This window comes from Pipistrellus hanaki, assembly GCF_964339955.1.
Source record: "Pipistrellus hanaki genome assembly, chromosome: 3".
NCBI classification, from domain to species: Eukaryota; Metazoa; Chordata; class Mammalia; order Chiroptera; family Vespertilionidae; genus Pipistrellus; species Pipistrellus hanaki.
Genome location: NC_140505.1, coordinates 183,600,048 through 183,616,442, shown reverse-complemented (window position 1 = coordinate 183,616,442; position 16,395 = coordinate 183,600,048). Strand labels below are relative to the sequence as shown.

Here is a 16,395-nt window from a genome sequence, read left to right as displayed (position 1 = left end):
GAAATAGGAAACAAACATCCCATGGTATAACCAACACACGAGGCAAACAGATGGGGTGGGTCAGAGCCCGCACCCCATTTTCAATGTGTAAAAGCCGGGGCGGGGGAGGGGAGCCCCCAATCCTAAGGCTGGAGTCTGAGGGTGGTCTCTCTTTGCTTTCTGCTCTTCCTGGGTCCCCGGAGGCCCAGCCACACCCTGCCTCCCTCTCTCCTCCTGCATCCACACTTCCAAGGTCAAAGCCTCAGCCCCCCCAGGCCTTTGCACAGCGGATCTGGTCCCCTTTCCTCGAATAGTGTCCTCGGCTCCTCAAACTTCCCTGCATGCCTAGCCCAGGGGACACATCATTGCTTTATTCCAATAGCGTCCATAGAGAAATTCACCCCTGTGGGTCTCACCGGAACCTCTATCTCATGTAACCCTCCTCCCCGCCTTCTGAGGTCAGGACCGGCAGCTTTTTCTGCAGAGAAGGCAGTGGATACACAGGAGGGAGGGCGGAGGAATTAGAGCTTAGCTTGTGAAGACACTCTGTTTTCTCTCTCTGCCACGGCACCCACCCTCCTCGCCGCAGAATCCTGGATTTGTGCAGAGCAGCGATGTGTCTAACCCCTGACAAAAAGCACTTGTTTTCCCAGCCTGCTCTGCGGCTGGGGTTCCGAGACCACAGCTCTGGCCAACAAGACGTGAATGAAAATCGGCTGGAGAGCTGGCATCTGGGGATGTTTTTGTTTTCTCCCATAAAAAAACATGTGCTGGCCTCTTTCCTGCCTTGAATACGGATGTGAGGTCTGGAGCCGCAGCAGCCACCTTGCAAGCCTGAAGCCAGCAGCGTGAAGATACCCACTGACAGGCTACGAACAGAGGCGCAGAAAGAGGGACAGCTTTGATGGGCAGCTGGGCCGATGCCAACGGCCGCTTTATCATGGCAACAAAGCGAACACGAAACTACCTGTGTGTTTCCTTGCTGCTGGCCAGGCCCCCTAGCAGCTGACTGCATTTGTAATCGAGGTCTGAGGGCTTCTAGCCCCCTGCTCTCCCCACTGTGTCTGTGCCCAGCACTCACTGGACACGAGGCCAGTCGCTTGCTGTTGCTCTGACACTGGCTGAGGCCTGGGGGCCCGTTAGTCAGAAAAGAGAAACCCGTGTTGAAACAGGAAGACCTGCAGGTTGTGGGCAGAAGCTGACAACATGGGGATGCTCACTCCTTCGACAGCAGCTGCCCCCAAGCACCCAGCCCCCCAGCCCGGTGCCTCAGATCGGCTCTGTGCCACACAATCTCTGCCCGGTGGGCAGGGAGGCCCCGGCCAACAAGACTCCTTCCCTTGGGGCTCTCCATCACCGCCCGAATGCTCCTTGTTCCTTCTTCCAAAGCAGAGGCTCAGGGGTGCCCCTGGATCCTCTCCCCCTCCCCCCAGCATTCACTGTCACCAACCGTGTACAGGTCTGCCTCCCCCTGTCTGTTAATCCCACTTCCGTACCTGGCCCACTGCCAGTCCCTGGTCTGGGCCTCCCATCTCTTCCCTGGACAGTCGTTACAGCCTTTTCATCGGCATCCCAGCCTCCACTGTCTGCTTATACTCCAACCTCCACCTGGCAACCTGGGGGGTCTCCTCGTTTACAAACATAACTGTGCTTCTCAGGTGCCTTCAAAGATGCTTACACAGCACTGATCCATTCAATCAAGTAATCATTCAGCAAATAGTTGTTGAGCTGTGTGCCAAACTCAGGGTTTGAGGGCAGGTCAAGTGAGGGCCTGCTCTTAGGAGCTTAGAGCCCAGTGGGGAGCTGCCGAATCTTCAGAGAGCCCAGGAAATATCCCTTTTGCTTGAATGGTTCACCTTGACCCTAGCAAGTACCTGGTAGATGCTGAATACACAGTAAGCCCAGCTTTCCAGCCATCAAGGCACCAGTCATGGCATGAGCCAACTTGGATGTGCCAGCCCAGTCCAGTCCCCAGATGACTCTATCATATGGAACAGAAGAGCCACCCGGCTGAGCCCAGCCAACCATAGAATCATGGGAGATGATAAAATGGTAGAGTGAAACAATTTTCAATTTAAAAAAAATATTTTTTTATTGATTTTAAGAGGGGAAGGGAGAAGAAGAGAGAGAGAGAAACATTGATGTGAGAGTGGAACATCAATCAGCTGCCTCCTGCATGCCTCCTGCTGGGGATCAAGCCTACAGCACAGTCATGTGCCCAGATTGGCAACCCTTTGGTGTTTAGGATGATACCCAACCAACTGAGTCACATGGGCCAGGGCCAGTTTTCATTTTTTTCAACAATAATTTTTTGCCAGCATTTTGGAGACTAAGTCCCTGCTATCATATATATATATATATATATATATATATATATATATATATATATATATATATATATATATATATATAAATTATTTGAGCCAAAAATAAGATATGCCTGGAAGCAAAATCTCAACAGATTGAGAAAAACTGTCCCTGCTGTCTTTTCCTTTCATTGTTTACCTCTCCTCCCTCTCCCATCACACAAGCAATGCTATGTCTGTCTTTACCAGACCCTTCCACGCCTCTAGGGACATCTGACTCCATCCAGGCCTTGTGGGATATGGATGAAGGTCAGGGTGGGCTCTGGGGAGGGAGACAAAGGCCTAAGGATGGTTCTAGAAGACTTCTGAAGGCCTTGAGGAAGGCGAAACCATGAGCAGCCATCTGTGTAACCCGAAGCTCGATTCAGTTCAGCTCCCACGGACTAACCATGTTCTCTGGGCCTAACTGTGCCAGGAGCTGAAAGTGAAGAGAAGGGTGAGACCCAGCCTTCCGCTCCCCAGGGGCCCCGAGGCCAGTGGGAGAGACAGACATGTGATCCACACCTGACGTGTGGCTGGGCTCCCACACCACAGCCGCGCTCTCCATGCAGAGAGGAAGAGACTCTGGTCTTGAGGTGCCGGGATGGAGAGGTGTTTGCTCGCTGCACTTCGCTGGAGAGCAGCCACGACAACAAGAAGAACACGAAACAGGAACACAAACTCTCATCGCAAAGAAAGCGGAGACACCTGTGACCCCAAACCACAGCACAATCGGGAGAGCAGATGGGAGAGTGGTAAATGATTTAACCGGGCCCACAGGCAAGCCCAACTGCCTGCTGCTCCCTGCGGGGCGGGAGGTGGAGCCTGAAGAGATGCAAACCAACTGGCCTGGCAGAACCCCTGGAGGCTCCCAAGGAGGGGACCCAGACGCCACCCATGGCCAAGTCTGTTTAAGGAGCAAGTGGACTCCAGGGCTTCCAGGGCTGTGCAGCCAGGAGACCATGCTTCTCTGAGCCCGGGCAGGGACATTCCAGCCACAGACTTCTGGACCCAAGGCCCCTGGCTACTGGCTACCGGGCACGAGGGGGTGAGGGGGTGAGAGCCCGGGCTGATTCCTGGGGGTGCGGTAGATTGGCTGATGCTTAGCAGGCAATCTCACTCCCATCCCCCACCCCTGCCTCCCCACTCGGAGTGTCATTTCCCCCTCCACTGGTGCAACCTTGCCCAGGTGACTTGCTGGCAGCCAATGGGTTGTAAGCACACACACCACAAGGAGGGACCTGAGTGTGTGTCGCCCTTGAGCTTGCTCTCTTGCGCTGACAGGAGAACGTGCCTGGTGAGCCTGCTGGCTCGGAGGACAAGAGAAACGGCTGCTGTAGAAGGGGGCTAAGCAGTTCCATCCTGGAAGCTCCCTGTGCAGGTTTGAAACTGAGGCCCAGAGAGGTTAAGTCACATGTCCAAGCCCACACAGCTAGGGAATGATGAGGCTGAGATTCAACCCCAGCAGGACACAGCAGGGACTGATGAACTGGGAACACCTTGATGGGGACTCCAGTGACAAGCCCCCGGGGGTGGGCTGGGAAGGCATTTGGGCTCATCTGCTCCTGTCTGAGAGCACAGGCCCCAGCATCTGCAGCGGAGGCCCTGCTCTGCTCTGGCTGGCTCTGGCCTAGGCATGGTGTTGGGGAGAAAGGGGAGGAGCAGGTACTGCCCTGGCTCTCAGGGGTGGGAGGAGCCTGGCTCCAGCTCCCAGGCAACCACCTGTCTGATGGTGGAGGCACGCTTGTTGGAGAGGGTCAGGGTGTGATGAAAAGACACACAGAGCATCGTCCTGTCTTGAGGAAGAGGGCCAGAAGCCCCTCCAGGTTACCAGGGACAGGAGGTAACAGGCCCAGGTCTCACACTCCTGGACCTCAATGCCAGGCAGGGCCGGGCCACCCATGTCTCCCAGGCACCCAGCGTCACCTGCTCCCAGAGCTCACAGGTATAGAGCTGCGCTTCCTCCTTCTGCCCGCCAGCCCCACGGGGAGGGCCGGTCAGGGTCATTTCTGCGGGGAAGGCCCATGGGTGGGAGCGGGTGTTTGACTCAGGCCCCACCTGTCCCCAGCTGGGTGCTCGGGACTCCTCACCCCTCTCCAGCCTCCAGCAGCGGCTCAGCACAGTGCCCCCTCCTCCTGCCCACCTGCCCACTCCCACTCGCCAACTATCTATTCCCTTTTCCTCCTTAAACATGCAGCAAATGCCCACTGGCCAGGCCAGTGCCAGGCCTGGGGACACAGTGCGGACCCAGACAGTCTTCCCTTCCGGAGCTCACAGCCGAGATAACACAGACCCCACAGCTGAGTTTTGAGCTCAGATTAGAGGCCCCTGGAGGGGGCGTGGCTCTGGGCTGTCTGGGGGCGTGGCTCTGGGAAGTCTAGGGGCGGGGCCTCGCTAACACAGGGCCTGGAAGGCTCCCAGCAGAGGCCACCTGCAGGAGGACTTCCTTCACCGCACACAAGGGGTGGGGTGAGAGTGTCCTGGGCTGGGAAGGTGGCAGGGTGTGGGCACAGCCTGTGCAAAGGCTCCGAGGAGAACCAGCACCCACTGGTTCCTGAGTGGTGAGCATTTGAAAAACATAATCGGGGCAGGAACTCTGCTCGAAGGACTGAGATGGCACATCTGGCACAGTGACCACCCCCCTTTCCAGACACGCCGGTCCCCTCCCGTTTCCTCGCACACATAAGCGTGAGACCTGGCCCTTCCCTCTGCCTGAAGGCTGTTCCCTGGGCAGTTGCTTAGTCTCTCTCACCTCTTCAGAGGCCTTCTGAGCTCTCCCGTCTAATGAATGAATGGGAGACTGGCAGGCTTCGTAAATGAATGAATGAGGCTGGGGGTGCCTGGAGCACAGGCTCGGGGAGGGGTCGGCAGAGGAGAAGAGGGGCGGGGCGGGACAGGCGGCAGGATTGGGATCCTGTAAAGCCTGCTGGGCCATGAGAAGCCACGGGGCCTTGGGCAGGGGAGGGGCAGGGCCATGGGACCCTCCCTCACACCAAGGAGCTGCCCCAGAGCGCACTTACTCCTCACCAACTTGTCTGGGAAGAAGAGTGAGGACTGGAGGAAGGTCCTGGCCCTGGGTCCACGGCTCCAGGCACAAGCAGGTCTGTCTCTGGCCCTACTGTGTGCTGCAGCAGCCAGGATGGCACCCCTGGAAGAACTGGATTCCTGGCTCTCTGAGGGCCTCCTACACATCAGCCTTACGACCAAGTAGGCCCAGCTCTGTCCTTAAGGAAGGGGGCCCGGACAGTGCCTGGCACACAGTAGGCATTCAACAAAGACTCCTGCCTCTCTCCCGGCAGGGGGAACACACCTCGGGTGCGAGGCCGTTGCTTCTCCTGTGTGAGCTGAGCAGACGGCCGCCCCTCTCGGAGCCCCCGCTGCCTTATCTGTAAACAGTGCACTCAGGCTGCTTACCACGGGGGTGTGATGGCGAGAAGTAGGATAACGGGCCTGATGCAGCCCAGGACTCAAAAACTGCCGTCATCGCTAACTGACCCTGGGCGCTTGTGATGCTCGCGTGGAAAGAGGATCTTCGGACGGATCTGGCCTAACCTCTGCGCGATCCCAATGGGGAAACTGAGGCCCGGAGAGGGGATGACTCCCCCGTGGTCCGCTGGTCAGTCCGCACACGCTGGGTACGGTGTCCTGGAGCAGCCCGGCCTGTGCTCAGGCCCCGGGCGGAGCACCTTCGAGCCAGGGGCCCCGCCCGCCCCGCCTGCCGGTGCCCAGCCTGCCAGCTAAGAATAGATTCACACTGACCACTTGCCACCGGTGTGATGACGGCAAGTGCTGCCTCTGAATTTCAATTAAGCCAAATATTATTTCCCCCCGAAGAATTCTGCTCCTCTCAGTGGAAGGCCTGTATTACAAATCATCGTCCTTAATCATTACTATTGGGTTTTGGATTTTGTCGGTGTACAAAGAGTGGACATTTGCTTTCCGCAGCTTCTGGTTTGCCTCCTGGGCCCCAGAGCCTGCGGCATTTATTCTTGCCCCTGTCCTCCCCGGCCTCGCCCGGCCCGGGGCCCTAAGGACGCAGCCAGTCTCGGGACTGACCACCCGTGCCAGCCTTCCTCCCTTCCCCGTGTCCAGCCTGTGGCTGGGAACAGGACTTGGACTCCCATTCCAATGCTCACCCCATGCTGCCAGCCCTCCTGGTGGCACTGCCACTCCCACCCAGCCTCAGCACCCAGCCGTCACCCTAGGGCACATGTGCGGTGGTGGCCAGGGTGGGGGGGCCCTGGCCCCTGGCTCTCAGCCCCCGGCTTCCGCGAGTACCACACTCTCCTCTGCAGCACCCTGCAGGAGCCAAGGCCAGCGTGGGTGGCTGAAATCTCCCCGGTAACAGGCCTCCCCCTCCCGCCAGCCTCCTCCCCTAACCTGCCGTCCCTCCTCCCTCACCCTGCACCTGCTCTCTGGCCCCTGGGCCCCTCCCCCTGGCCCCTCCCACACCCCCCACTCCTGCTCCCTCCTTCCCTGGCTCTCCGTGTCACCATCTGTGGCACCATCCTTCTCTGTCACTCTCTCTGCCACCCCCTCCTTCCCCGCTCTCCATCCCTGCCTCTCTCTCCGCATCTCCTTCCTCTCTTCCCTTCTCCCGCTCTCTTTCCTCCTCCTTTTATTCTCCCTGTCACGCATTTCTCATCACTCCCCCTCATTCTGGCTTTCCACCCACTCACTGTCCTCTCTCTCTCTCTCTCTCCCTCTCTCTCTCCACCTCCGGCCGACCCCCCTTCCCTCTATCTCTGTTGGCTCCTCAGAGTCCTCTGCTCCCCATTTCTCCTCTTTCCTTGGGAGGCTTCTCCCTCCATCCCCGCCCCGGGCTCCTGCTGCAGACCCCATCTGCGCCCCTGCCCTCCAGGACATGTCCTGGGGATGAGGGGAGACGCTCCACACGCCAGGGGGACGTCAGGGCTGGAGACCAGATGGCAGAGGCGCCGGGGGCAGATGTGGCCACTGCAGGCCTAGGAGGGGCCCCGGGCCACAAGCTGTGCAGAAGGGGGCACCGTGTGGGGACCCCGGCTAAGGGGTGCTCCGGGGGCAGCTGGGGACTGTGCAGACAGAAAGGACAGCAGGATGATAACCAGCGTGGCAGCCAGGAGGAGACCCCTCACCCCACGGACAGGTAAGGAGGCTGGGACTGGGCTGGGATCCTGGGGGCTGGGGCCTGGCGGGTGGGGTCCTGGGGCTCCCAGGGGGTGGGGTCCAGGAGACATTTGGGAGGTTGGGGCTGGTGGCTAGAGAGGGTGGGGAGGCCCCGGGGGAAAGAGGCTTTCCTGTGGCCTCGGGGGAGGGGTAGGGGCTGCAGGGACGGGGGCCATTCATCCTGGAATTCTGCACCCCAGCTCCAGGATCTGGGCATCCCTGCACGGCAGTGCCGGAGCGGAAAGGAGCCAGATGCATCGCGCTGCGTGGCCTCCTCCGCTCACGCGCCAGCTTCCCTGAGCGCCCTGTCCGTGCTGGGTGCGGGGCTCTGCACGCGCCCGTGTACTCTCAGCCACCCTGGGAGGTGGGTGCCCATGTCTTGGTTTCACGGGAGGAAACCGAGGCCCGGAGGCAGGAAGTGACTTGCCCAAGGTCACACAGCAGTTTGGCATCATCCCTCTGTGGCAGAGCCCAAGCCCCAGCTTGGGCATGTGGGGCGGGTTCCTAAGGTCGGATGCCCGGCCTGGGGTGGGAGTGCTTCCGTGGGCAGGGCCCTGGGGCCTTTCAGGGGACGGCCGGGGCAGCAGAGGGCAAACAGAGCACAGCTGGCCGGGGGCCGTGCGCCTGCGTGGTGCGGGCTGTCCCAGTCCCTGCTTCCTCTCAGCCCCAGGCCGCAGGGACGCCGCCAAGGCCAAGGGTGCTGATGGTCTCTGAGCAGACAGAACCGAGTGAGCATTCTGACCTCCTGCTCACCGGCTGAGCGGCCTTGTGCAACGAGCCGAACCTCTCTGAGCCTCAACTTCCTCCTCTTTGAACGCCCTCCCTCGTGGGCCCTGGGAGGGTTTCGTAATGTGAGTCTCAGGCCTCGGCCCCAGATCAATGCCCCATCCTGCTCAGAGTTCTGCTCACTGAACGTCTTAGTCTGGTCTTATTTCCTGCTGTGCTGGCTGCTGTGCTGGGTGCGAGGGGGTGGGGGACAGACAAATGCAGAGCCGATGGGGCGTCTTAGATCCCCGAAGCGCCGTCCTGAATTATGTGGGGCTCAGGGCCGCCACTGTCCCTCCCTGGGCTTCCTTCCCCCTGGACAGTCCTCTGAGGAGTCCACCCCCAGCTTGCAGGCCAGCTGTGCAAAGACAAACCAGACAGGGAGGCAGGGCCTCCTCCTGGGGTGAACTGGATCAGGCACAGGCTTCTGGCTCCTTACAGAAAAGGTGGCACCTAAATCGCAGGTCTGGCTGAGCCCCCCCGGAAAAGCTGTTCATTTCCTGCTGTTGGTGCCCTGGCCCCTTGAACTTGGCCAGGGGAGATGCGTCCAGATTAAGGCGGAGGTGGGGTCTCTTGTGAGGGGGCCGGGGCTCTGGGAGGAGCTGGTTCATCCCTGGGTCAAAGGCCGGGCCTGGATGCTGCCAGGACCGTGTGCATTAGCACACATGCTTGTGTGGGTGGGTGCACACGTGTGTGACCGGCGAGAGGGAGGCTGTCCTCAGAGCTCACCCCCAGGCCTCCCTGGGGGCATGTGTCGCTGCAGCCTAGCAATCAGGCCTGCCCGGCTCACTGCTCCTCTCCTGGGAGCCCGGCACTGCCTCCTCTTCCATCACTGAGCCGGACTGGCCGCCTGGCGGGAGGCTGTAAGGAGGATCTGCCTGCGCACAGGGAGGCCAGGGGGACGGTGAGTGACGCAGGGCTCCCGCGAGGCAGCCAGGGCTCAGGTCCCAGATTCTGCTGTTCCGGGTCTCAGGAGGGCTGGCTCCGGCATTTGGACCCGTAACATTCTCTGACTCAAGGCCACGGATCTGAAAGCCCATTGCTACCACTCCGTTCTAAGAATCCACAATTCTATTTCTAGGCCTCCGAGAGTCTAGGGATTTGGGGCTACGGTCCTATTAGCTCCAGGTCCCTGAGGAGCCCTGAGAGGTCTGGCCAGGCCCGTGGGAGAGCTGGAAGCCAGCTGGGCGGCCTGACCCCCTGTGGCACCAGGCAAGTGCCTTCCCCAGGCCTGGCCTCAGTCTGCCAGCCTGCGAAGTGGGCCCTCCCAGCTCTGCCCCTTCACAGCTATGTGGCCAGAGCGTGTGGACTCACTTTGTTCCCTGTGTCTCCATGGGGATGGCAGACACAAATGCCTTCCTCATGGGACCCACAGGGGGCAGCGTGTCACCCTCTTAGCAGGGCACCGGGCAGCTGGGCTCAGTGACAAGGAGATGGCGACATTGTCAGGACCCCATGAGCCACTGCTCAGAGCCCCTCCCTCAGTGTGCTGCCCCAGGCCCAGGGGAGCTGCTGAGCGCCTGGGGCAATGAGGACAGCCTGGGGGTCTCTCCCGGGCTTGGAGGAGCAAGGAGGGGGTGCTCTGAGCCCAGCCAGCCTGGGGTCCCTGCAGGGGGAGCCAGGGTCAGGGGGAGCTTTGCCATTCTCAGCATTGCCCTGCCTGGCACTCAGAACCCCGGGAAGCCCCAGACCATCAGGCAGGGCACCCAGGCATGCTCACCCACCCAGTGACACTTGCTCCGATTTGGGGTACCTCCCCTTTCCCGGAGCTTTGCATCTGGAAAGCGGGGTCCTGATGGGGCAATGCAAACCCCAGGTTCACACCGGGACATTCCAGGCCCAGCATTGGAGTAGCAGAAGATACTGGATAGTAGGAGGGTCATTAGGAAGCAGGGGGAGGTCCCGGCCCCGAGGAGGCTGCAGCTTTCAGCCTGGCCTCTACCTGGACCTCCTGAGAGCCAGGAAGTCCTGTGAGGGAGGCTAGCAAATCCGGGGGCAGAGGGGCCTTTCCTGGGGAGCCTGGGCTTCAGCAATGCACCCTCCCTCCGTGTTCAGCTTTGTCCCCTCTGGTCCCTCTGATTCGTTTGGTGGTGCCTCAGACACTGCTGCCGAGCTCGTGCTGGCACAGCTGGGAGGCGGGAAAGGTTCGGAGCTGAGAGGCACAGCTGGGAGGCGGGAAAGGTTCGGAGCTGGGTGAGAGGGACTCCACACTTAAGGAGAGTCGAGTCCGGCAGGGGAGCCAGGAGGGGTCCCGGCTCCTCATCACGCACGGGAGGTGTGACAAGAAGGGCGCTGACACAGTATGTGGGAATGCTGGTTCCCACTGTGCTGGGGGGTGAGCTCTTACTGATGCTTCAAAACCCTTCCTGAAATGTCCAGTCTCAGGGAGGCCTGGCTTGCTGGGACTAGGGAGGCGGTTATTCTTGTGCTTACCTCTAGTGCAGTGGTCACCGACCTCTCGGACCTCACTGACCACCAGTGGCAACTGCTGTTCTAGTGTGTTTTGAATTTCCCTACAGGTCTCCCTCTGGGGGAGAAGGAACCCCAGATAGCCCCCGTCCCCAGTTCACAGCCAGCCATCCTGGGCAGGGTCTTTGCACGTGGGCTGGGGCAGGCAGAAAAGGTCCCCAAAGGTTCTGACTCCCAGGGGAGGGCTACTCCTGAGCCTCTGGTTCTTAATCCGATGAAAGCTCTGGGCGTTCAATGTTTTCAGGGTTCATGGATGCTTTGAAATTCACCTGGAGACCCAAGTTCAAGGTTAAGGACCTGTGATGTGCAGCAGTGTTTCAAATGTGAGGGCTGAGACCTGTTGGTGGGTGTCTCAGTCCATTTGGGCTCCTGCAACCGATTACCATAGATTGGGGGACGGACATATAAATAACCAAAATTTACTTCTCACAGTTCTAGAGTCCAAGATCAAGGTGCTGGCAGATTTGGTATCTGGCCAGGGCCTGCTTCCTGGTTCATAGATGATCATCTTTTCCCTTGGTGGAAGGGGAAGGGGAGCTCTTTGGAGTCTCCTTGATAAGGGCACTAATCCCCTTCATGAAGACCCCACCCTCATGACATAATCAGCTCCCAAAGGCCCCACCTCCTAATACCATCAATGGGGGGTTAGGATTTCAACACGTGAATTTGGTGGGAGACACATTGTCTGTAGCAGCTGGCTGGGACCATCTTATGTAGAAAGGGCAGGTGTTGCTTTATGAAACAATACGACTTCAATGGATTGCTATGCAAAATGTACTGGCATCAAAAATATTTGGAAAGCACGGGTATAAAGGAAAGGGCCCATGTTGTCATCGGCTGATTGAATGATCCATTGATTCCTTATTAGACACTGTGTAGCACTCACTCTGTGCACAGGTGAGGGGACACAGGCTAGCGCTGGTCCCTGCGCTTTAGAGCCAGGCAAGCCGGCACCCCTCACCACACCTTTGTTATGGTGGTCCAGGATGGTCACTCTACCTCACTAAGACTCAGTCTCCTCATCTGAGAAGTGGGGATACCTTGTGGGCCTGTGCCATGATGAGCTGGTGCACATCACTCTGGCCAAGCACAAGTTCAGTGTGAGGGGGGAGGGGCAGCTGGGTGGGGCCCTCAGGAAGGGGATTAGTGCCCTTATCAAGGAGACTCTTCCGCCTAACCTGGCTGTGTCCTCCCTCCCCCAGGCAGGCCGATAGCTGACCGCTGACGGCCCTCCCCTCCGCCATGGACACCCTCAGCTACCCTTCGCCGCTGCCCACCACCTCGGAACCCGAGAACGCCTCGGCCTGGTTCCCGGATGCCACCCTGGGAAACACATCCGCGGCCCCGGGCGTGTCCGGACTGGCCGTCCGGGGCGTCCTCATCCCGCTGGTCTACCTGGTGGTGTGCGTGGTGGGCCTGCTGGGCAACTCGCTGGTCATCTACGTGGTCCTGCGGCATGCGGCCAGCCCGTCCGTCACCAACGTCTACATCCTCAACCTGGCGCTGGCCGACGAGCTCTTCATGCTGGGGCTGCCCTTCCTGGCCGCCCAGAACGCCCTGTCCTACTGGCCCTTCGGCTCCCTCATGTGCCGCCTGGTCATGGCCGTGGACGGCATCAACCAGTTCACCAGCATCTTCTGCCTCACGGTCATGAGCGTGGACCGCTACCTGGCCGTGGTGCACCCGGCCCGCTCAGCCCGCTGGCGCACGGCCCCCGTGGCGCGGGCCGTCAGCGCGGCCGTGTGGGTGGCCTCGGCCGTGGTGGTGCTGCCTGTGGTGGTGTTCTCGGGCGTGCCGCGGGGCATGAGCACCTGCCACATGCAGTGGCCCGAGCCCGCGGCCGCCTGGCGCGCCGGCTTCATCATCTACACGGCGGCCCTGGGCTTCTTCGGGCCGCTGCTGGTCATCTGCCTCTGCTACCTGCTCATCGTGGTCAAGATGCGCTCGGCCGGCCGGCGCGTGTGGGCGCCCTCGTCCCAGCGGCGGCGGCGCTCGGAGCGCCGGGTCACCCGCATGGTGGTGGCCGTGGTGGCGCTCTTCGTCCTCTGCTGGATGCCCTTCTACGTGCTCAACATCGTCAACGTGGTGTGCCCGCTGCCCGAGGAGCCCGCCCTCTTCGGCCTCTACTTCCTGGTGGTGGCACTGCCCTACGCCAACAGCTGTGCCAACCCCATCCTCTACGGCTTCCTCTCCTACCGCTTCAAGCAGGGCTTCCGCCGGGTCCTGCTCCGGCCCTCCCGCCGGGTGCGAAGCCAGGAGCCCCCCGCCGGACCTCCAGAGAAGACAGAGGAGGAGGAGGAGGAGGAGGAGGATGAGGAGGAGAATGAGGAGGGAGAGGAGGATGGGGGGAAGGGGGCAGGGAATCAGGGGAAAGCCAAGCAGATGAATGGCCGGGTCAGCCAGATCGCACAGCCTGGCACCAGCAGGCAGGAGCTGCCTCCCAGCGGTGTGCCCGGCAGGGAGCGGCAGTTCCTGCCCCAGGAGCCGTCCTCGGGGGAGAAGCCTGGCACCCTGCACATCAGCTGTCTGTAGGGCCTGGGGAGGGCCGGAGTGGCCCAAGCGCAGAGCAGAGGCTGTGGGTGCGCCTGGGCCTGCCACCCGAGGTGCCAGGGCCCGCAATGGGCTGTTCAGATCCCGTTGCTGCCGAGACTCACTGTGTGACGGCGGATCGGCCACTTGCCCTCTCTGGGCCTCGTGTGCTGCTCTGTGACTCAGGGACGGGAGCCCTCAGTCTAGACGAGCTCCTCGGGATGAGAAGACTGGAGGGACGTTACCGCTGGGCTGACCCTCCTGAGGCGGGCCCGGGTGAAGGGGACAGGTGCTGACTGGCCATGCCCTTCAGAGACACAGCATCCTGGTGGGTTGGCCTGAGTCTTGGTCCTCAGAGGATAAACCAAGGCCTGGATTTCCTGGGCTCAGAGTCAGGCTCATGGGAGAGGGGCTGGGGCCCGGGTTCATGGGGAGCTGGACCAGCGCCCCCTCCCCCGCCAATAGAAGGAAATCTTGCCCCGTGGGGGGTGGGGTGTGAGGCTGCTCAGGCCCGCACCAGCTCTCCCCTGATGCTGCATCTGTCTCTGGGCTGCAGGCCTCGCCTGCTGGGCAACCCAATAACCTCCAGGCCCTCTTGCTCAGATGGCGGGCCGGGACTCCTGTGACCCTGGACTTGAGGAGGAGAAGCTCGTTAAGTCCAGCTGCCTGGGCCCTTCTGAGTCCCTGAGCCTGATGTACTTGTATTTTGTATTGCTTTTCTGAAAGAGGGACCCCAAAATGCATAAGCTTAGGCCACCCAAAGCCCAGCTCAGCCCCTGCTGAAGGAGCCTATGAACCCCCAAAGCAGCTCACTTTGTGTTCAGAGGCTGGAAGGAGGGCGGGTGTGGGGTGTCTCTGAGTTTTTGAGAGCTCACGGGAGAAACATCCCAGTTCCTCCAGGCAGACCGGCACGGAAAGGCAGAGGGTAAGACAGTGAGTGCTGAGAGGAGGAGGAAGAAGAGGAGGAGGGGGCGGAGAGGAGGGGAAGAGGAGGAGGAGGGGGGAGGATAGATCTGTTCCATGACCTTGGAGCTGTCCTTGGCCCCTCTGCACTGAGTTCAGTTGCTGCATCAATGAAACTGAGGTGCTGGCCCAACAGCCCCAAGAAAATGATGCATCAGGTGGAAGCACAGATGCTCTGAAAGGCCCGGGGCAGCCCCCTCGACAGCCGATCAGTGCCAGGGGGAGGGGCTGGGCCTTGCCTGTGCTGAGAAGCAGAATCCCCCGGGGCTGCAGGTTGGAAAGGCCCAGGGAAGACAAGACAAAAAAGTGGAACCACAGGCCCTCCCTGGTTTGGCTCAGTGGATAGAATGTCGGCTCGTGGTTGGAAGGGACCTGGGTTCGATTCCAGTGAAGGGCACATACCTCCATCCTGGCCATGGTCAGGGCATATGTGGGAGGCAACCAATCAATGTGTCTCATGTTGCTGTCTCTCTCTCTCTCTCCATCTCACCCCTCCCTTCCATTCTAAAAATCAATGGAAATCCTTGGCTGAGGATTAACCACCACAACAAAGCTGGACGACAGGGAGAGACCACTGGCTAAGGCTGGCCTGGACTGGCCTGGACTCCCTCCCAGAGATGGCCCCTCAGAGCCGCAGTGAGACTGGCCCCGGGGAGTGTGGTGCCTCTGGCTAAACCCCCAAACCCTCCACTCCGCGGGGGAAAGGGGGTCCTCAGGGAGAGCACACGGGCCACAAATGGGGAGACCCACATCTTCAACTCACCTCCAGATCCTGGCCAGCCTCAACCTCTCCAGGCCTCAGTTTCCCCACCATAAATGGAGGTGGTATCCCAGCATGCCTGCCTCCTTGGATCTGGAGAGGGAAATAAGTCACAGCAGGTAAACTGCCACACACACGCTGTAATGGGTTGGGGTGGGGTGACCCCTTCTCCTTCACCTCTCTGTATCTGGCCCTTGGGGGTGAAGACATGACGAAAGTAGACTTGGGGGTCAGAGGCTCAGGGACAAAGGGGGTCCCTTAGGGGACCTTGGGGTCCATGTGCAGAGGCCGTCCCACCTTCCTGATTCCTGCCCCTGCCCCTAGCTCTTGTCAATAAAGATGGTGACACATGACAACAGCCATGACCTGGGTTGGTTCCTTTGCCAGGTGCTGTGTGTCTAGTTGGGTGTGCGTGTGTGTGTATGGGCATCCATCTCTACCAGGATGCTCCCAGAATCCATCTCTCAGCTCTGTGTGCCCAGGCCGCCCAGGGTTCCGGACCTCCAGGGGGTGTGGACAGTGCCCCTGACAAGCCTCAACCTATCACCTTACAGATCTTGATGCAAAAGCAATAGTATGCTTTCTTCCTGTATCCAAATCTCAAATCTCCTGGAAGGAAGTTGATTGGTCCCAACTAGGGCACCTGGTGGCCCCTTGGGCCAATAACAAAAGGCAAGGTGATAGAGTGCCATGATTGGCTGTTTGTGGGTCATGTGACCATCCTTCCAGCCAGAGAGAAGGTAGGACTCTGTGATGAACAGTCTGGCTGACCCAAGGAGTAGGAGTTGGGGGGGGGGGGGGCAGACTACAATGGCAAAGGGAGGCTAGCCAGGAGTGTCAATAGCAGGCTGGGTGGGGGTGGTTGGGGATGTCAGGTGCATAGTAGGTGCTCAGGACATCTTAGCTGTATCCATGAGGGTCCAGCGCTTGTGGGAGTGGTGCCCAGGCCAGGGCTCTTCCCCCCTGACCCCCCATACCCCCCACTCCTACCCAACACGCTGGATCCCACAGCCCCGGAGCTTCTCCACCCACTACACGTGTGTCACTGCCTGCGCACGCGTATGTGGATGTCTGTGTCGGGGTGTCCTGCCAGCCTTGCCCCTCCAGGCAGGGACCATTCCTGGTGCATCTGTGTCTCCAGGGCGGGCAGCACTGTGGGCCCCTCCCATGAGGATTTAGAGTAGATGAACGAATAAGGAGCATTCCATTTCACAGCCCCAAGGGGAAAGTTCCACAGGGTGACGCTAGCTTTCTTTGGTTTTGTACAACATGGGGACCCTGAATAAAGGGGGCCATGTGGGCGGGGGGGAGGGAAGAGCTGGTATGGGGTTTGGGGCTGGAATGTGTGGGCTACGGGAACCGTGAGGACGACTGGGTGAGGGGGGCTCTGGGGCCGTGAGGCTGAGCCCTCAGCAAGGGTGGCGATGACTCGCCCTGCCT

The 16,395-nt window shown here is 60.1% G+C and overlaps 1 protein-coding gene across 2 annotated transcripts; it reads left to right on the top strand.

The window, feature by feature from the left end:
- Positions 1–5,235: 5,235 nt before the first annotated feature.
- Positions 5,236–14,188, top strand: SSTR3 (somatostatin receptor 3). 2 transcript variants are annotated; one of them, XM_084878110.1, is made up of 3 exons: positions 5,236–7,449; positions 7,670–7,833; positions 11,906–14,188. In XM_084878110.1, exon 3 carries the CDS (start codon positions 11,946–11,948, stop codon positions 13,233–13,235), a length of 1,290 nt encoding a protein of 429 aa, XP_084734236.1. In that variant the 5' UTR covers positions 5,236–7,449; positions 7,670–7,833; positions 11,906–11,945; the 3' UTR covers positions 13,236–14,188. The 2 variants fall into 2 exon arrangements, with proteins under 2 accessions (XP_084734236.1, XP_084734235.1); XM_084878109.1 differs by lacking the exon at positions 7,670–7,833.
- Positions 14,189–16,395: the final 2,207 nt, after the last annotated feature.

Excerpts from the sequence above, each read along its gene's own strand:
- SSTR3 (XM_084878109.1), top strand. The coding sequence starts at position 11,946 with ATGGACACCCTCAGCTACCCTTCGCCGCTGCCCACCACCTCGGAACCC.